At 44.5% G+C, this 17322-nt stretch overlaps 1 protein-coding gene across 11 annotated transcripts; it reads right to left on the bottom strand.

Moving 5' to 3' along the window:
* Nucleotides 1–5059: 5059 nt before the first annotated feature.
* On the bottom strand, nucleotides 5060–11190 carry LOC123143823 (vegetative cell wall protein gp1). 11 transcript variants are annotated; one of them, XM_044562822.1, is made up of 6 exons: nucleotides 9818–11190; nucleotides 8759–9026; nucleotides 8486–8683; nucleotides 6005–8071; nucleotides 5612–5754; nucleotides 5061–5509 (listed from the first exon to the last, which is right to left on the bottom strand). In XM_044562822.1, the coding sequence occupies exons 1-2, from the start codon at nucleotides 10877–10879 to the stop codon at nucleotides 9018–9020; spliced, it is 1071 nt and encodes a 356-aa protein (XP_044418757.1). In that variant the 5' UTR covers nucleotides 10880–11190; the 3' UTR covers nucleotides 5061–5509; nucleotides 5612–5754; nucleotides 6005–8071; nucleotides 8486–8683; nucleotides 8759–9017. The 11 variants fall into 11 exon arrangements, with proteins under 11 accessions (XP_044418755.1, XP_044418757.1, XP_044418756.1 ...); XM_044562824.1 differs by lacking the exon at nucleotides 5612–5754 and having other exon boundaries at nucleotides 5063–5509; nucleotides 6005–7728; nucleotides 7933–8071; XM_044562823.1 differs by having other exon boundaries at nucleotides 5064–5509; nucleotides 5612–6248; nucleotides 7933–8071.
* Nucleotides 11191–17322: the final 6132 nt, after the last annotated feature.

Here is a 17322-nt window from a genome sequence, read left to right as displayed (position 1 = left end):
TCAAAGCGTTTGGGTTTACACAGACTTATGGAGAAGCCTGTGTTTACAAGAAAGTGAGTGGGAGCTCTGTAGCATTTCTCTTATTATATGTGGATGACATACTATTGATGGGAAATGATATAGAATTCTTGGAAAGTATAAAGGCCTATTTGAATAAGTGTTTTTCAATGAAGGACCTTGGAGAAGCTGCTTATATATTAGGCATCAAGATCTATAGAGATAGATCAAGACGCCTCATTGGTCTTTCACAGAGTACGTACCTTGACAAGATATTGAAGAAGTTCAATATGGATCAGTCCAAGAAGGGGTTCTTGCCTGTATTGCAAGGTGTGCAATTGAGCACGGCTCAATGCCCGACCACGGCAGAAGATAGAGAAAAGATGAGTGTCATCCCCTATGCCTCGGCCATAGGGTCTATTATGTATGCCATGCTGTGTACCAGACCTGATGTAAACCTTGCCGTAAGTTTGGTAGGAAGGTACCAAAGTAATCCCGGCATGGAACACTGGACAGCGGTCAAGAATATCCTGAAGTACCTGAAGAGGACTAAGGATATGTTTCTCGTTTATGGAGGTGACGAAGAGCTCGTCGTAAAGGGTTACGTCGACGCTAGCTTCGACACAGATCTGGATGACTCGAAGTCACAAACCGGATACGTGTATATTTTGAATGGAGGGGCAGTAAGCTGGTGCAGTTGCAAGCAAAGCGTCGTGGCGGGATCTACATGTGAAGCGGAGTACATGGCAGCCTCAGAGGCAGCGCAAGAAGCAATCTGGATGAAGGAGTTCATTACCGACCTAGGGGTGATTCCCAATGCGTCGGGCCCGATGACTCTCTTCTGTGACAACACTGGAGCTATTGCCCTTGCCAAGGAGCCCAGGTTTCACAGGAAGACCAGGCATATCAAGCGTCGCTTCAACTCCATTCGTGAAAGTGTTCAAAATGGAGACATAGATATTTGTAAAGTACATACGGACCTGAATGTAGCAGATCCGTTGACTAAACCTCTCCCTAGAGCAAAACATGATCAACACCAGAACGCTATGGGTGTTCGATTCATCACAATGTAACTAGATTATTGACTCTAGTGCAAGTGGGAGACTGTTGGAAATATGCCCTAGAGGCAATAATAAATGGTTATTATTATATTTCTTTGTTCATGATAATTGTCTATTGTTCATGCTATAATTGTGTTATCCGGAAATCGTAATACATGTGTGAATACATAGACCACAACGTGTCCCTAGTAAGCCTCTAGTTGACTAGCTCGTTGATCAACAGATAGTCATGGTTTCCTGACTATGGACATTGGATGTCATTGATAACGGGATCACATCATTAGGAGAATGATGTGATGGACAAGACCCAATCCTAAGCATAGCATAAAAGATCGTGTAGTTCGTTTGCTAGAGCTTTTCCAATGTCAAGTATCTTTTCCTTAGACCATGAGATCGTGCAACTCCCGGATACCGTAGGAGTGCTTTGGGTGTACCAAACGTCACAACGTAACTGGGTGACTATAAAGGTACACTACGGGTATCTCCGAAAGTGTCTGTTGAGTTGGCACGGATCGAGACTGGGATTTGTCACTCCGTATGACGGAGAGGTATCTCTGGGCCCACTCGGTAATGCATCATCATAATGAGCTCAATGTGACTAAGGAGTTAGCCACGGGATCATGCATTACGGTACGAGTAAAGTGACTTGCCGGTAACGAGATTGAACAAGGTATTGGGATACCGACGATCGAATCTCGGGCAAGTAACGTACCGATTGACAAAGGGAATTGTATACGGGATTGATTGAATCCTCGACATCGTGGTTCATCCGATGAGATCATCGTGGAACATGTGGGAGCCAACATGGGTATCCAGATCCCGCTGTTGGTTATTGACCGGAGAGGCGTCTCGGTCATGTCTGCATGTCTCCCGAACCCGTAGGGTCTACACACTTAAGGTTCGGTGACGCTAGGGTTGTAGAGATATTAGTATGCGGAAACCCGAAAGTTGTTCGGAGTCCCGGATGAGATCCCGGACATCACGAGGAGTTCCGGAATGGTCTGGAGGTGAAGAATTATATATAGGAAGTCCAGTTTCGGCCACCGGGAAAGTTTCGGGGGTTATCGGTATTGTACCGGGACCACCGGAAGGGTCCCGGGGGTCCACCGGGTGGGGCCACCTATCCCGGAGGGCCCCATGGGCTGAAGTGGGAAGGGAACCAGCCCTTAGTGGGCTGGGGCGCCCCCCCATGGGCCTCCCCCTGCGCCTAGGGTTGGAAACCCTGGGGGTGGGGGCGCCCCACTTGACTTGGGGGGGAAGTTTCCCCCCTGGCCGCCGCCCCCCCTTTAGATGGGATCCAGGGCCGGCGCCCCCCCCCCCCCAGGGGGCCTATATATAGTGGGGGGAGGGAGGGCAGCAGCACCACAGCCCCTGGCGCCTCCCTCTCCCCCTGCAACACCTCTCCCTCTCGCAGAAGCTTGGCGAAGCCCTGCCGAGATCCCTGCTACTTCCACCACCATGCCGTCGTGCTGCTGGATCTCCATCAACATCTCCTTCCCCCTTGCTGGATCAAGAAGGAGGAGACGTCGCTGCTCCGTACGTGTGTTGAACGCGGAGGTGCCGTCCGTTCGGCACTCGGTCATCGGTGATTTGGATCACGGCGAGTACGACTCCATCAACCCCGTTCACTTGAACGCTTCCGCTCGCGATCTACAAGGGTATGTAGATGCACTCCTTTCCCCTCATTGCTAGTATACTCCATAGATGGATCTTGGTGATGCGTAGGAAATTTTAAAATTCTGCTACGATCCCCAACAGTCCATCGTCACCGGCTCGACACCTTGATCTCCATCGTAGCATCGTGGTCATCTCGCCAACTATTGCTTCTACAACTATTGCTAACTCATAGCGATAAAGCAAAGCAATTACATGGCGTATGCATTTCATATAATAAAGGGACAACCATAAGGCTCCTGCCGGTTGTCAGATATCTTACAAAACATGATCATCTCATAGAATAACGTTTATCACATCATGTCTTGACCATATCACGTCACAACATACCCTGCAAAAACAAGTTAGACGTCCTCTACTTTGTTGTTGCAAGTTTTACGTGGCTGCTACGAGCTTTTAGCAAGAACCATTCTTACCTACGGCAAAAACCACAATGGTGTTTCGTCAAGTTTGCTGTTTTAACCTTCTTCAAGAACGGCCGCAGTCAAATTCGATTCAACTAAAGTAGAAGAAATAGACACCCGCCAGCCGCCTTTATGCAAAACTAGTTGCATGTCAGTCGGTGGAACCGGTCTCATGTGCGTGGACATGTAAGGTTCGTCCGGGCCGCTTCATCCCACAATACTGCTGAATCAAAATAAGACGTTGTGGTAAGCAGTATGACTATCACCGCCCACAACTCTTTGTGCTCTACTCGTGTATATCATCTACGCATAGAACTGGCTCATGATGCCACTGTTGGGAAACGTTGCATGAAAAACAAAACATTTCTATGCACACGCAATGATCTATCCATGGAGATGCATAGCAACGAGAGGGAGAGTGTGTCTACATACCCTTATAGACCGTAAGCGGTAGCGTTTCACAACGCGGTTGATGTAGTCGAACTTTCTTCGCGCTCCACTGGTCGAGTACCGAACGTATGGCACCTCCGAGTTCTGCACACGTTCAGCTCGGTGATGTCCCTCGCCTTCTTCATCCAGCAAGACGTCGAGGTAGTAGATGAGTCCCGTCAGCACGACGGCGTGGTGACGGTGATGGTGAAAATCATGGTGAAGTGAACTGTTTTTTTTCAATACCGAAAACGCGAATCATATTTTGGACATAAATTTCAAATCATTTGTCGGAATTGAGCAAATAAGATGGCGTTGGAAAGCTGATGAAAATCTGCTTCTTCCATATATCTAACATTTTTTCGAATTCTATACGATTTAAAAGTAATTTGGAAAATGGTGAAATTCTGGGCGAAACGTATTTTCACGTTTTTTTGCAAACGGTTTGCTGGATTGACGTAAATGATACGGCGTTGGAAAGCTATGGAAAATGCACAACTTTTTTGTATAGAAATGTTTTCCTAATTCCTTACAGTTTAAACTCAAATTCAAATACGGTCAAATTTGATTTCGAACGCGATTTTTTTTAAAGTTTGTCGAAATGTGGCAAATAATATACCGTTGGATAGCTATCGAAAATGCAAAAACTTAGTCATGTTGAACGTTTTCTCTACTTCGCAACCATTTAAGAGTAATTTTGAATAAGGTGAAACCCATCGTGTTGTTTTTTCCTGTCAAAAAACAGAGTACTCGTACTGATCTATGTCTGTGTTTGTATTGAGGTATTTTTCACATAGTAGTTTTGAATGCGGTGATACCTGTTATGCTATTTTTTCTGTTTTGAAAACATAGTACTCGAACTGATCTCCGTATGGGTTTGTGCTGAACGTGTGCTTTCAAAGACTCGACTTTACTATGTTTTTTCGTTTGAGTTTTGTTCGTAACTTTTCAATGGTTTACTATATTATCGTCCCTGAACTTGCATGGTTTATATCGTTGAACTAAATGATATTTGTTTTCATCAATTTACTGCCCAATTTTTTCATCACTTGCGAGTCATTAATAGTTTACTTACTGGGCAGTAACACATGAACTCCTCGCACAATAATACATAAACTACTAGGAACATAAATTTTCAACGAGCACTTAAAAACACAAAAATGACTCCCACATCCATCATATACTGGGAGCTTCCACTTGAATAGGAAATTTGTTTAGCTCTCACAAATCAATAACACTTGGGCACCAAAAACCTGAAAAATGTTTTTTTCCTTGAAACACACAGCACAATTTTGAAATGCATCAGTACACGCTGACATTTTCAGTTTTTATAAGCAATCAAACATGCTAATTCAAATTGATCATTGTTTTTAATTAAGAATTTTTTAATTCGAACTGATCATTGTTTTTAATTTGATCTAATCATTGTTTTTAATGCAAACCTTTTTTAATTCAAACCAATCATTATCTTTAAGATTGCAAATTATAAGGTAGACTTCTCTAACCTTTTGGCTAGTGAACTTTCTTCTATCTATCATAAGAACTGATACAGCAGATTTGTTTGAATTGTTGCTCACAAAAAAGGGCCACTCTTGCTTTTCTCTAACCTTTTGGCTAGTGAACTTTCTTCTATCTATCATAAGAACTGATACAACAGATTCGTTTGAATTGTTGCTCACAAAAAAGGGCCACTCTTGCTTTACGAAGTGTTACGAAGAGTACTACAAAGATTACTATAAGATTTGTGAACTCAAGGCCATACATAAGTTGTACTGATCCACATGGGAAGATTTGCTACGTGCACCTTATGGAATCATACAAGATACCATTTTTTTCATCTTTTTTATGCCATAACTACACATCAGCAAGTCTAGTAGTGCCACCTCTCGACATAGTCTCCTTTGCGCTAGTTACAAGTCTTGTTCCTTGGCGAAGCCTCAATTCCTATAAAATCAAAATGGCAGGCATGAGAGAAAGATAAATGGAACACTACTTGTGCAACATTTCGATAAAAAAAATCGTGTGTTTTGCTACAGATTACATTACTTGAGAATTTTTTGTCTGTTTTCAATTTTATGTCACGGAGAACCAGTAAGTTCTACTACTGGTATAAGCCAAGTTCAAGGACTTTGCTGGCGACAAACTATGACAGTTATCCAGCGGCACCAATAACGTGAAAATGTTTTTTCCTGAGAACACACATCACAATTTTTGAAATGCATCAGTACACGCACATTTTCATTATTCAGAAGCAATCAAACATGCTAAATAGTACTCATGTACTTACTGGAACCACACATATTCTAAAATATCAATCATGTACTTACTGGTACAGATCAAATTTGCCACTTGGGAAATTAAGCTCTCCAAAACATACTAAATTCTCTTTTCTACAATTTTCAGTTCACATGTGCAGCATGAAAGGAAGAAGTAACTGACCGCCAATAGCACTCAGCGGTATATTATTCAACATTAGATGGGAACTTGGACGAGGCGCGGTGCTCTACTCGGACGGCGCCCAGTGCTCAACTTGGATGGACGAGGTTGCCGTGCGCTCGGAAGGTTCCGCACCTGCATAATTACCATAAGGGAAGTATGGCCATCTCCCCTGTTTCTTCAGATGGCGGCACTGCAGGCCAGCAGTTGCTGCTCCTCGAACCAAAGGGAGAGAGAAAGGGCAGGCCTATGGCCAAGCACAACGTCAACTTGATATTCATCAGTACTAGTATGACTGGACAAGAAAGTATTTAATTTTGAACACTAAATGAAATCCGGATAGTCTAGTGAAATTGCAATATGGAGCTTTAGTCACCTTCCCACGACAAAGAGTGAAGCATACAAAGTAGTACTGCGCATTTTTGAAACAGTTGACTAAAACCATAGCTGCTGTAGGCCCGTCGTCATCCATGATGGTCTTTGTGATTACTTGAATGGGTAGCCGAGGTGCTGATACTAAAAAAATGCATGTCTCAAATCAATTGAGACCAAGCTTCACTTCATTCCCTCCCCTATGTTACACTTTCTGTTTCGGGTATAAAATTGTACTTACCAAATATTCCCTTCTAGATGGATTGTATATGAATTTAGATTTGTAACAGCACACGCACCAAACTTGCAGAATTTTTCGTTGAACTTATCTAGATGATATATCCAAACTTGCGGAATTTTGAAACTTGAACTCCGAACTTATTGTATCCTCGAGTCTGAACTGATGCAATCATATAAGAATTTCAGGCATTATGACCTGTAGCTCTAAAAAAGCTAATTCATTTTTGCACCGTTATACCAAAAAAAAACGGAAAAATATATGGTTCTCATATGCATTTTGACAAGCACCTATAGAGCATTAATTTGTGCACAGAATAAGCACAAGATTGAATTAAGCAGAATCAAGGCACAAGTGAAAAGTAGTGGCAGCATCAGCTCAAGTTGCTCCTCTGGTTTTGTGCTCCTATTTGTGATATCAAACAACAGTACATGTCCACAAACATAATTTTTCAATAAAGCTCCACAAAATCAAGTACAGCTTCTGCCAAATTACTAATAGAAACCCACACCTTTTCACGAAGCCACACTTGAACTCGCTCTACGACAATCTTCGGACTTATGCATGCAGATGAATTGAATTTTACACCTTTTTACATCCTTTTCTGCTACTTTGTTTCCAGAGAGTGGGAGAATTTAGGACATTGCAAATATTATCTATAATTTTCCCAGTTAGTGTGGTCTGAACTGAACTTTACCTGATCAATGATTTTCCAGAGCCATGTGTGTGAATTTTTTGTTTAGCAAACTGCTGGATTTTTTTCTATGGAATTGCTAGTGCAGTGTGCACACATATAGTTGATTTATTTCCCATCAGCTAACTGAACTCACTATTTATATTGAACTGTGACAAATCTTGTTTTGCTAGCAAAACTTGAGCAGAAAAAACCTACAAAGGTGTACGCATATATAGCAAATCCTATAAAACACGTTTGTTTTGCTTCATGCAGAGCAGCAACAAAGTGAGATCGAGAGAAAAAGGAAGGTTGGGGTGCTGAACATTGGTGTCGGCGGAAGAATTGCAAGCAGAGCCGGGGAGCAGAATCAGAGGAGCGGCAGCGCGTTGGGTCCCTGGGCGGCGGCGGGGCGCAGGAAGCAAGTACCGACGGCGGTGGTTCCTCGGAGAAGGGGGCGTCAGTTCGGTGGCAGCTGAGTGATTTACTTGTTTCACTATTAAAAATGGGTTTCAAACACAACTTCTAAGCAGACAGTGCTTACTTTTGTTCTCCCACTTGGACTGAACAGGCAAAAACAGAACGCATCACTTGCGCTAACAATCCGGAAATCCAATGAACACAAAAAATATAGAATTATTCCGATACCTCGGGCAAATGGCTCTGCATATGTCGCTTCAGATGCGTCGGTTGGACTGATCTCCTTCTCCCATCTGGACGGATAAATTGTAGAATTTGCACGTCGACGTCGCAAAACTCACACTTTGGACGGATATCCTTCTTCCATCTGGACTGACAGTTGCAGAACTTCCATCAGGCAACTCACGTAACAAGCACGAATACAGCGATATCAACGATAAATCGTGAGGGGGAGGGGTGGTCACAGCGGTGGCGGGCGTGGGGAGGGTGGAGACGTGGTCGTGGCGGCGGTGGGTGCATGTGGAAGCGGGAGGGAAGGACAGGAGGCTGGCGGTGCTGGGGACGGGCTCATCGCATGAAACTGTTGTTTTTCTATAACACACATGAAACTGTATTTGTGCTTACTTTACGAACTGATGATAAATTACATCATGAACTCCTACGCATAGTGTTTGTTTCTTTTTTTTTTTGTGCAGAGCATATGATTTGTGAGCTGCATAGGCGAGATAAATCATCCATTCTACACTTTCTGAACACTCGAGATAGCAATACACGAACTTACCGGGAGAGAGATCACTGAACTGATGGGGCTCTGAAATGTAGATGGCAAGTATGCACTCCGCCGCTCTGCTGAGAGGGAGGTTTTCATTATCACTGACATCCTTGTCATACTGAGCAGGAGAGGTGTTGGTCATCTGGTCTGACCCCGCGTTGGGTTGTGAGCCTTGGACTCTTTTTGGCACGTCACCTGATGTGAAAACTGCAATTTGGAAAGGCTGAGCATCAAGTGATAATTAAGGAAGGCTACCAAACAAACGAAAGTAGCATTTTTTACATGACGGGTAGTGGTAGGTATTGGTTCATTGCTTTTGCCACCCAGTATGGTGTCAATAAGGATGCGGTAGCTCTCGTCCTCGATGGGCGCCCAGTTATCGTCGCAGAGCTTGAGGAGGCGCTTCAGGACTGGCCAAACATGCTAATTGGAGAAGCCAAGAGGATTCATGGCCTCTAGCTCCTTTCTAGTAGCATTAGCATTGTTGGAAACCATGGCCTTTAATAAAATGGTTCAGGGATCACTCCAGTCAGTCCCATTGCTACTTGTGCTGCAGAGAACATGAATATGAAGTAGATGGTGACTCATCGATTTTTCTTTACGACATATCTAAACTTACAGAATTTTGAAACTTGCACTGATGATATTTAAGTGATATATCTGAACTTTACAGAATTTTGAAGAAACTCGCTGCAAATCATTACATATTTAGGTGATATATCTAAAGTTACAGAATTTTGAAACTTGCACCGACGATATTTCTGCACACGCACCAACTATTCTGTGATTTTAGCAATGCCACTAAATTTACTTGTCCTTGACCTGTAAAATGAACTGAAAATGCATACGAAGGTGCACTGAAAAGGATGCTTTTTTTCATTTTTGTCCTAGAGACATATCAACTAACTTAAAAGCATACTCACGACCCTATATAGGGATGTTACTAGTTTTGTTTGGTTCTTAAGAGACATAAACAAACACCTAGCAAGCACAAAGGTACTAATTTTTGTTTTCTGTTTGTCCTTGTTTTTTCTCATAGAAAATTCGTGTCATACAAATGCAAAATCAAGACAAAAATGGTTGTGTCAAGTAGCAATCAGCAAGTAGCATCTGCACATGCATGTAATTTTGAGAGAGAAAGAACAGAGAACAAGAGTCAAAGATGAAACAAAAACATTTTTACTAGTTCATAAAATCATCAGCTATCAGTTCAAGAGTCGAAATGGACAGAGTTCATCGAGTCTCAGCTATAAGTTCACGCAAGCTACAGGGATGGAGAGAACTTTTTTTTAGAATTGAACTGAATTGAAAAAACAAACTGAACTGAGTGTGTCGATTTACCGGAGGTGGGGGGCGGCCGGGTGCGTGCTCGGCGCAGCGTGCCTCGTGCGGGAGTAAGCAAGAGGAAGAGGCAGCCCGGGGTGTGCTCGGCGCGGCGCTAGGAGGTGGCAGGAGGAGAGAGGAGGCCGGGCGCACCGCCCCGGAGGTGGCTGCAGGAGCACGGCGACGGGGTCGCGTGTCCGGAAGGTGGAGCGCGGGGTGACCTTCACGCAGCTCCTTGAGCGACCGAGCATGAAGCAAGCAGTTGGACTGCCGAGTTGGACGGCGCGCAGTGGCCGCGGGATGCAGCAACGCGGATGCGACGGTCCGTTGCGGGGGTGGGGGAGGGTCGCCAAGACGGTGGTAGGGACGGCTGGTCGCGGCGATTGGTGGCTCCCGACGGCGACGGCTGGATGCAGAGTGGCAACGGTGGCGCTTGGAAGCAGGGAGGCACGCCGATGGCGGGGGGAAGCGGGGAGTGAGGGCGGCGCCGGTGGCGGGTGGAAGCAGGAGCGGCGCCTGCGTTGGGTGGAAGCAGGGGGCGGCGCCGGGAGCGAGGGAGGAAGTGGGGGCGGGGGGAAGCGCGGAGTGATGGCGGCGGCGGCGGCGAGTGGAAGCAGGGGCGGCGCCGGCGTTGGGTGGAAGCAGGGGGCGGCGCCGGGATGCGGGGTGGAGGTGGGGGGCGGGCGGAGCCGGGAGCTGTGGGGAGGTGGCGGCGGGCGGCGCCGGAAGCCGGGGGCAGGTGGGTGGCGGACGGCGCCGGGAGCTGGGGAGGAGGTGGTGGGCGGGCGGCGCCGACCAGGAGAAGGTAAGATGGGGGTTAGTCGGCAGGGTGGGGGTGGGATTTTTTAGTTCAATATATCGGTGACCCCGCCCGCCGCTGCCGCTGCCCCGGCAATGCAAGGCGCCGCCGCCCCAGGAAACCCCCAATCCCAACTCGCCGGCGCCGCCCCGGACCCCGCCAGCACCCTGCGCGTAGCCGTCTCCACCGCCCAGCGTGACCCCTTCACCATCAACATCACGCCGCCACCATCCCGCCCGCCGCCGCGGCAACTGCCGCCCTCCGTGAGCGCCGGCGTGCATGGATCCGGCAGGATCCCGACCGGACCGGTCCAGGGATGACCTCCGCGGGCGTTGTGGTCGCCGCGGACTGCGCCCAGCCGTCGCAGTGGAGCTGCTCGGGTGAGCTCCTCCGTCCAGAGCGGACTCTCTGATGCAAGATGCCCAGTGGGGGGGAGCTTGAGTTGTACTTGAGGAAATACATACAGGTAGCCCATGATATCACCTTGGAACATGCTGCCCTTTTCTTGTCTTTCCGAGAAGCCCAGCTAGCGACTATCACTGCAGAGAAAGGGTGCGAAGCACCTGAAGCTATAGATCATCTTAATACATCAATCAACACTTTGAGGGATTCTGCAAACAGCCTGTTTGTTAATGACAAAAGTCTGCGCCAGAGAATCCAAGACATAAATGACAGTATGACAGACAAAATGTAAGTTTCTTGCCAAGTTTTTCTTGGATTTGAAAGTAGTAAGGTGCTGGTTTAGTCTAGAGTTACAGTTTATTGTCATCTCACTGATATTATTTGAATTTGCAGCCCAATGAAGATAAACATCGACAAGACAAAGAATGAAATCATGGATTACATGCGTCTTTACTTCCCCAATGTGTGTGGGTATGTGAATATCCGTCGCCGGCGGGTTGGCCTGCGGCTGCTGCCGAGCCCATCGAGCTGGATCCGTCGTTTCTCACGCGTGGGAGGTGGTGCTGCTCGGGCGAGCTCCTCCGTTCTCGACCACGCCGCGCCGATGACGCCCTGCTCCCTCTTGTTCCCTCCTCCATCCCCCGAGCACAACTTCGACGATCTTGTCAACCGGCGAGCCCTGTGTCCCTACTGCTGCATCACCCCCCCGTCCCATCCCCTACCTCTGCTGCCACCATCGCAGTTGCCCCCAGCGCCTGTGCCGAAGGCCGCCCTGCAGGAAATCCCTTCTCCGGTCGATGTAGTCTGTGCCTCCCACAATCACATCAACAGAGGTCCCCCGTGCGGGCTCCCGTCGTCGCTCCCTGAGAATCTCGTGGCGCACGCATTGGAGCAGTTTAGTTTCTGTTGTGTGGGCGTGAGTTGCTGTGTGAGCCCCAAAAAAATGACTTTTATCAACTGTTGGGTATTTGTATAAAAACATTGTTTATAGAAATTTGTTGTGTTTATTAAAAATACAGAAGTTCACCATGGGAAACTTGTGCAGTTCAATTTGTACTAAAAAGATAGAAAATAAAACAACAGTAAAGTTCACTAAAAAATAAAACAATAGTAAAGTTCACAAAATCATGGGAAAAGATGATTGTGTTATTTTCGGCGTTTTCTCATATGACTAGTTTAAATGCAGAAGCTTAGATATTTTTGGTTGAAACATATGGAAACAATTTACAATGTGAAAAAGTAAATTCAATAGTAATCCAATTTTTCGTCTATAAAATACAAAACTAAGAACTTCAAATTTAAATAACACATTAGTTCGATGTCTATATAAAGAAATAGATTTTCCCTATTTCTAAACGATAAAACCAAGAAGGTGAAATTAAAAATAACAGAGTAGTTCGATTCTCATTAAAATTTTCGATTTTTCTTGTTTCAAAAAAAATAACCAATTTATTTAAAAGTTAGATTTTCCTCATTTCTAAAAAATAAGAGAGAAGGCCAACTCAAATAACAGAGTAGTTCAAAAAAATATAAAAATAGATTTTCAAAAAAAAAATAGAAAATTTGAAATATCCGAGAAGGTCAAAAAAACATGGAAGTTCAAATTTGAAAATGCTAGAAGATCAATTTGAAATAACCGAGAAGGTCAAAAAGCCATGAAGTTCAAATATAAAAACCTGCAAAATTGTTGGCTTATTTAAAACCATATTTTTCTAAGAAGTTCAATGTAAAAGAAAGAGAAGTTCGAAGGTTAAAAAAACTTGGATGTTTTCTCGTTACAAAATAATAAAATGAAAAATTCAAATAAAAAAAGGAAAAACTAAAGTTTCAAAATAATTTTCTCGTTTTTAAAAAAACTAGAAGTTCAAAATAAAATAACGACGTGGTTCGATGTTTATTATAAAAACTAGGATTAAAAGTTTCGCATAATAAAATGATGAAGTTCAAATTAAAATAAAGGAGAATTTTGACGTATACGAAAAACTCAAAATCTTTTCGTTCTCTATGGAAAATAAAAGCTTGAAGTTCAATTAAAAAAAGTTTGATGCTTATTTAAAAACATATTTATTTCTAAGAATAAGGCTAACAAGTTCAAATTAAAATAACATAGAAGTTTTAAGTATATAAAAAACTCAAATTTGTTGCAAGAAGTTCACGTGCACCTCCGTGCACGGTTCAGAATTTATACTGCGGGACATCCGACCTCCAATTACATGTTTTAACATGGCAAAAAATGACGTCCGACCTTCAATTGCGTGTAATTCAACGTATATAGAAAAATGTGACAGAAGTTAATAGTGAAAACAACGAGAAGTTCAAGTATTGCAAGGAATGCATTTCAGGTGAGAATAAAAGTATAGAAAAAAGTTTAAAAGGTTTGTTGAAAGAAGTTCAAATGCTCTGTCAGGGGAAGTTCAAAAATTCTTGCGAGAGATGTTCACCTTGTATTTCCATATTCGATTTTTTCTGTATAAAAGTCGAATACAATTCTTTACTCAAAATATAAAAAGGTGAAGTTCAAATTGAAATAACAGAGAAGTTTGGAGTTTATTAAAACCTAGGATTTACCTGTTTTACCTGTTCAAAAAATAAAAACACAACGCCATTTTTTGCACTTTTAAAAACAACTCATAAACGGAAAAAAAATGGTTGCTAGAATTTCAAGTGCTCGGCAAGGAAAGGTTCAAAAAATTGTTGTGAGAGAGGTTCACCGTGTATTTAGATGTCCAAAAATACATTAAAAATATGTTGTTTTTTGTGTTTTAAAATAATTCTCTAAAACCAGAGAGAAGTTCAAAGTGATAACAACCGGAAGTTCACGTACTACATGATGTGTATTTCATATAAGAAAAATACAATAAAGTGAAACAGAGTGAAGTTCAAACAGACATGCCCCAGAAGTTCAACTACTTCATGCGGAGCAAAAAACAGCACGTCAAAAAGGGAGTGAAGTTCAAACAGACATGCCCGAGAAGTTCAACTACTTCACGCAATGCTTTTCCACTCACGATGAAGGCAGAAATCATGATCTCGTCATTTTCTAATTTACTTCAAAAGGGCAAGAATATCATTTGTGTAAGTTCAAGTCCTCGGTCGGAGAAAGTTAAAAAATTATTATGAGAGAGGTTTCTACAGAAGGAATATCATTTGTGTAAAACTGACGAATGGATGAGAAAATTACAAACGAAAATACGTCACAGAAGTTCAACGTGAAAACAGCAGGAAGTTCAACTACTACGCTCAATGAATTTCATATAAAAAAAATTAAAATCGTCACGAGTATGAAAAAATGATCAACACGGAAAAGTTGCGTGTTTACAGCAGCTTTCCATCGATATATCACTTGCTCAATTCCGGTGAGTGGATGGAGAGCTACGATCAGTGGATGGAGAGCTACGAGCAAAAAAGCACGTGAAAAACAGAGTGAAGTTCAAGTAAACATGCCAAGAAGTTCAAGTTCTTCACGAGGTGCATTTTTTTAGAAATCTGTTTCGCGATAAAGGCAAAACGAATGATCCCACCGTTTCCAAATTACTTGAAAACGGATAGGAACCAGAGAAAACCATCAACATGAAAAAGTTTTGCATTTTCCATAGCTTTTCAACGGTATATTATTTGCCCCATTCCAACAAAAGTTGTAAAAATTACAATGAGAATACGTTTTTAGTCATTTTTAAAATTGACATAAAACCGTAATGAATTGGGAGAAATAATATATACCAATAAGTTTCTCATTTCCTCAAGCTTTCCAACGCCATATCATTTGCTGCAGTCGGACATAAGGTTAAAAAATTAGCTCGAAAATACGAACTCGGTGGAACTTGTACCTTTTTCTAAATTACTTTTAAACCGTTCAAAATTAGAAAAAACTTTCAACAAGAGAAAGTAGCGCATTTTCATAAGCTTTCCAACGCCATATCATTTGCCTCAATTGGATGAGCCATTTAGAAATGACATCAAAAATACTAACGCAGCTGTTCGATTTGCAAAATTTTACGATTTTCCAAATTACTCTTTAACCATAAGGAATTAGAGAAAATTTCAACATGCGGAAGGGGCGGTTTTACAGCAGCTTTCCAACGCCATATTATTTGACTCATTCCGATAAACAATTTAGAAATGCGATCGAAAATACGATTCACGTTTTTTGTATGGAGAAAAAACGGTTTTCAAAACTGCTCTTAAACCGCTTACATTTTGCAAAAAATTTAACTTGGGCCATAATACTGGTGTCCATAGCTTTCCAACGGTATATCACAAGCCACATTTGGGCAATGTTGGCGGAAGTTCAACCTAGCACTGGGAGAAGTTCATGTCGAACAACTCAGGCAGTAAAATTGCAAAAAACGCAATTTCATCACGACCCGAGAGCAAAATCCACCAACGAGCGAGATTCCTATTTAAAATGGTTATTTAGTTGCTAAAAACGTTTCTAGATTACACGAACATCATATAGAACACAACTAACCAAAATAATTCGCGCGGGGAGACACGGTTGCGAAGATAGCCCGAAGGTCGGGTTCCTAGAGAGGGAAGTTCAGGCGTGTAACACAGGAAGTTCATGTTGTGATCAGAATAATATTCTGATCCCGTGATCAGAATAGTGTATATATATAGGGTGAGTCTGTTATGATAACACCCCTTAAGACCCTTATTCTGCACATCCCACCTTATTCTGCTAACACCCCCATGACCCGAACCGAACCCACAGCGAGCCGATCAACCCACCCCCACTGCTCCCACTCCCATGATTTCCTCATGCCCACCAACCCATCTCTCCTCCCACCTTCTTCCCCTTCCCCACCGCAGCACCTCCCTCCCTCCACCACACCACCTCCTTCCCGCATCGCCGCACCACCTGCCTCCATGCGCCGCCGGGGGGCCCGAGCCAAGGAGCTTCCACAACCTGCTCCGGCTTCCTCCCTGAGCCACCGGCCCACTCCTCCACCTCCTCCTTCAGATTAGAGCATACACGCCCCCTCCCGGTGATGCACGGCCGCGCAGATCCCATGCCGGCCGACGATCCCCTAACCCCGCGCCGCCCGGCGTCGGGCCCTGGCTACCAACCCCCGCAACTCTTCCCCCACCTCCCTCGCTGCCTCGGCCCCGCCCCTCTGTGGCGTACCAACCGCTCGCTCCTCCCCTCCCTGCTCGCCCCAACGCCCTCATGGCCTTCCCTTCCTCCCATCCCTCCCATTCCAAAGCGCGGATTCCTCCCGCAGGAGATGGGGCGCGCGACGGTGGCCGGATCCACACACACCCGCCCAAGCGATCTCCTCTGCGGGACCGACCTCCTCCGCCACGCTCCTCCCACCGGCGTCCATCGCGGGACCGACCTCCTCCGCGTCCCCCTGTTGAAGTTCACTTGAGACTAAATCAGCCCCTCCTCCTCCCCTTGCAGCCGAGATGCCCCGGACTTGCTGTGCGCGGGGCACACGGTGCGGTTCGGCGCGCCTGGCTGTGCAGTTGATGGCTCCGATGACATGTTGTGGATACTCGCACGGATCTCATCGGCGAACGGAGGCCATGCGTGCACGGCGGCCGCGAGTAGAGGAAGAAGGCTAGAGGCAGGGAGGAAGAAGGTCCTCTCGCGGGTCTGCGGCCGACGTCCATCCTGGTGAGAATCCCCGCTCCTCCCACCATCACGCGGTCCGTCGCCACGGGCTTCCCCGTGCATCCCTCTCGGTCAACGGGGGACTCCTATATGGTTGTCCGTGCGGAAGTTCAGTACTTATTTTAGTGTGTTTCATATATTGTTTTATTGCAGTTCAGTAAGGTTTTTATTTTTCTTTTAAATGTGTTTGGCGTTGCTGCATCTCTCTCAGGGGCCATAGATGACAGGTGCGGAGATCGCTAGCATCAACTAAGGTTGATGGCACTGCACTGTGTTTCAGTTGCCGCCGGAGTAAGCTGTAGTTCGTTGTTAGTGCGCTGTAGTATGTTGTTTTTGTTCTTGAGGTTTACTTTTGTTATTTCGACGGGTCTAGCCAGCGGTCGGCTGCTCGCTGGCCTTTGCGAGCGGCCGGCCTAAAATAGAATCTTTTTGTCCTATTAACAATTTTCTATAGAAGGTAATAATTTGTTCCCTTTAATAATTCATATAAAAATAATTTTAATTCATATATTAGAAAAAGTACATGTAATAGAAAACGTATTACAAAAACATTCATATAAACAAACCTTGAATGCACTTAATTTGAGTTTTCAAAATTTTAAAAAGTCATAACTTTTAAACTGCGCGCCATAATTAAGGTCCGTTTTCACCGTTGGAACCCTCACGCCGTGCTCTTCGAAATTAGATCCCGCATGGGTACATTTCGAC

Source organism: Triticum aestivum, chromosome 6D (genome assembly GCF_018294505.1).
Source record: "Triticum aestivum cultivar Chinese Spring chromosome 6D, IWGSC CS RefSeq v2.1, whole genome shotgun sequence".
NCBI lineage: Eukaryota > Viridiplantae > Streptophyta > Magnoliopsida > Poales > Poaceae > Triticum > Triticum aestivum.
This window is presented reverse-complemented; position numbering and strand designations above follow the sequence as displayed.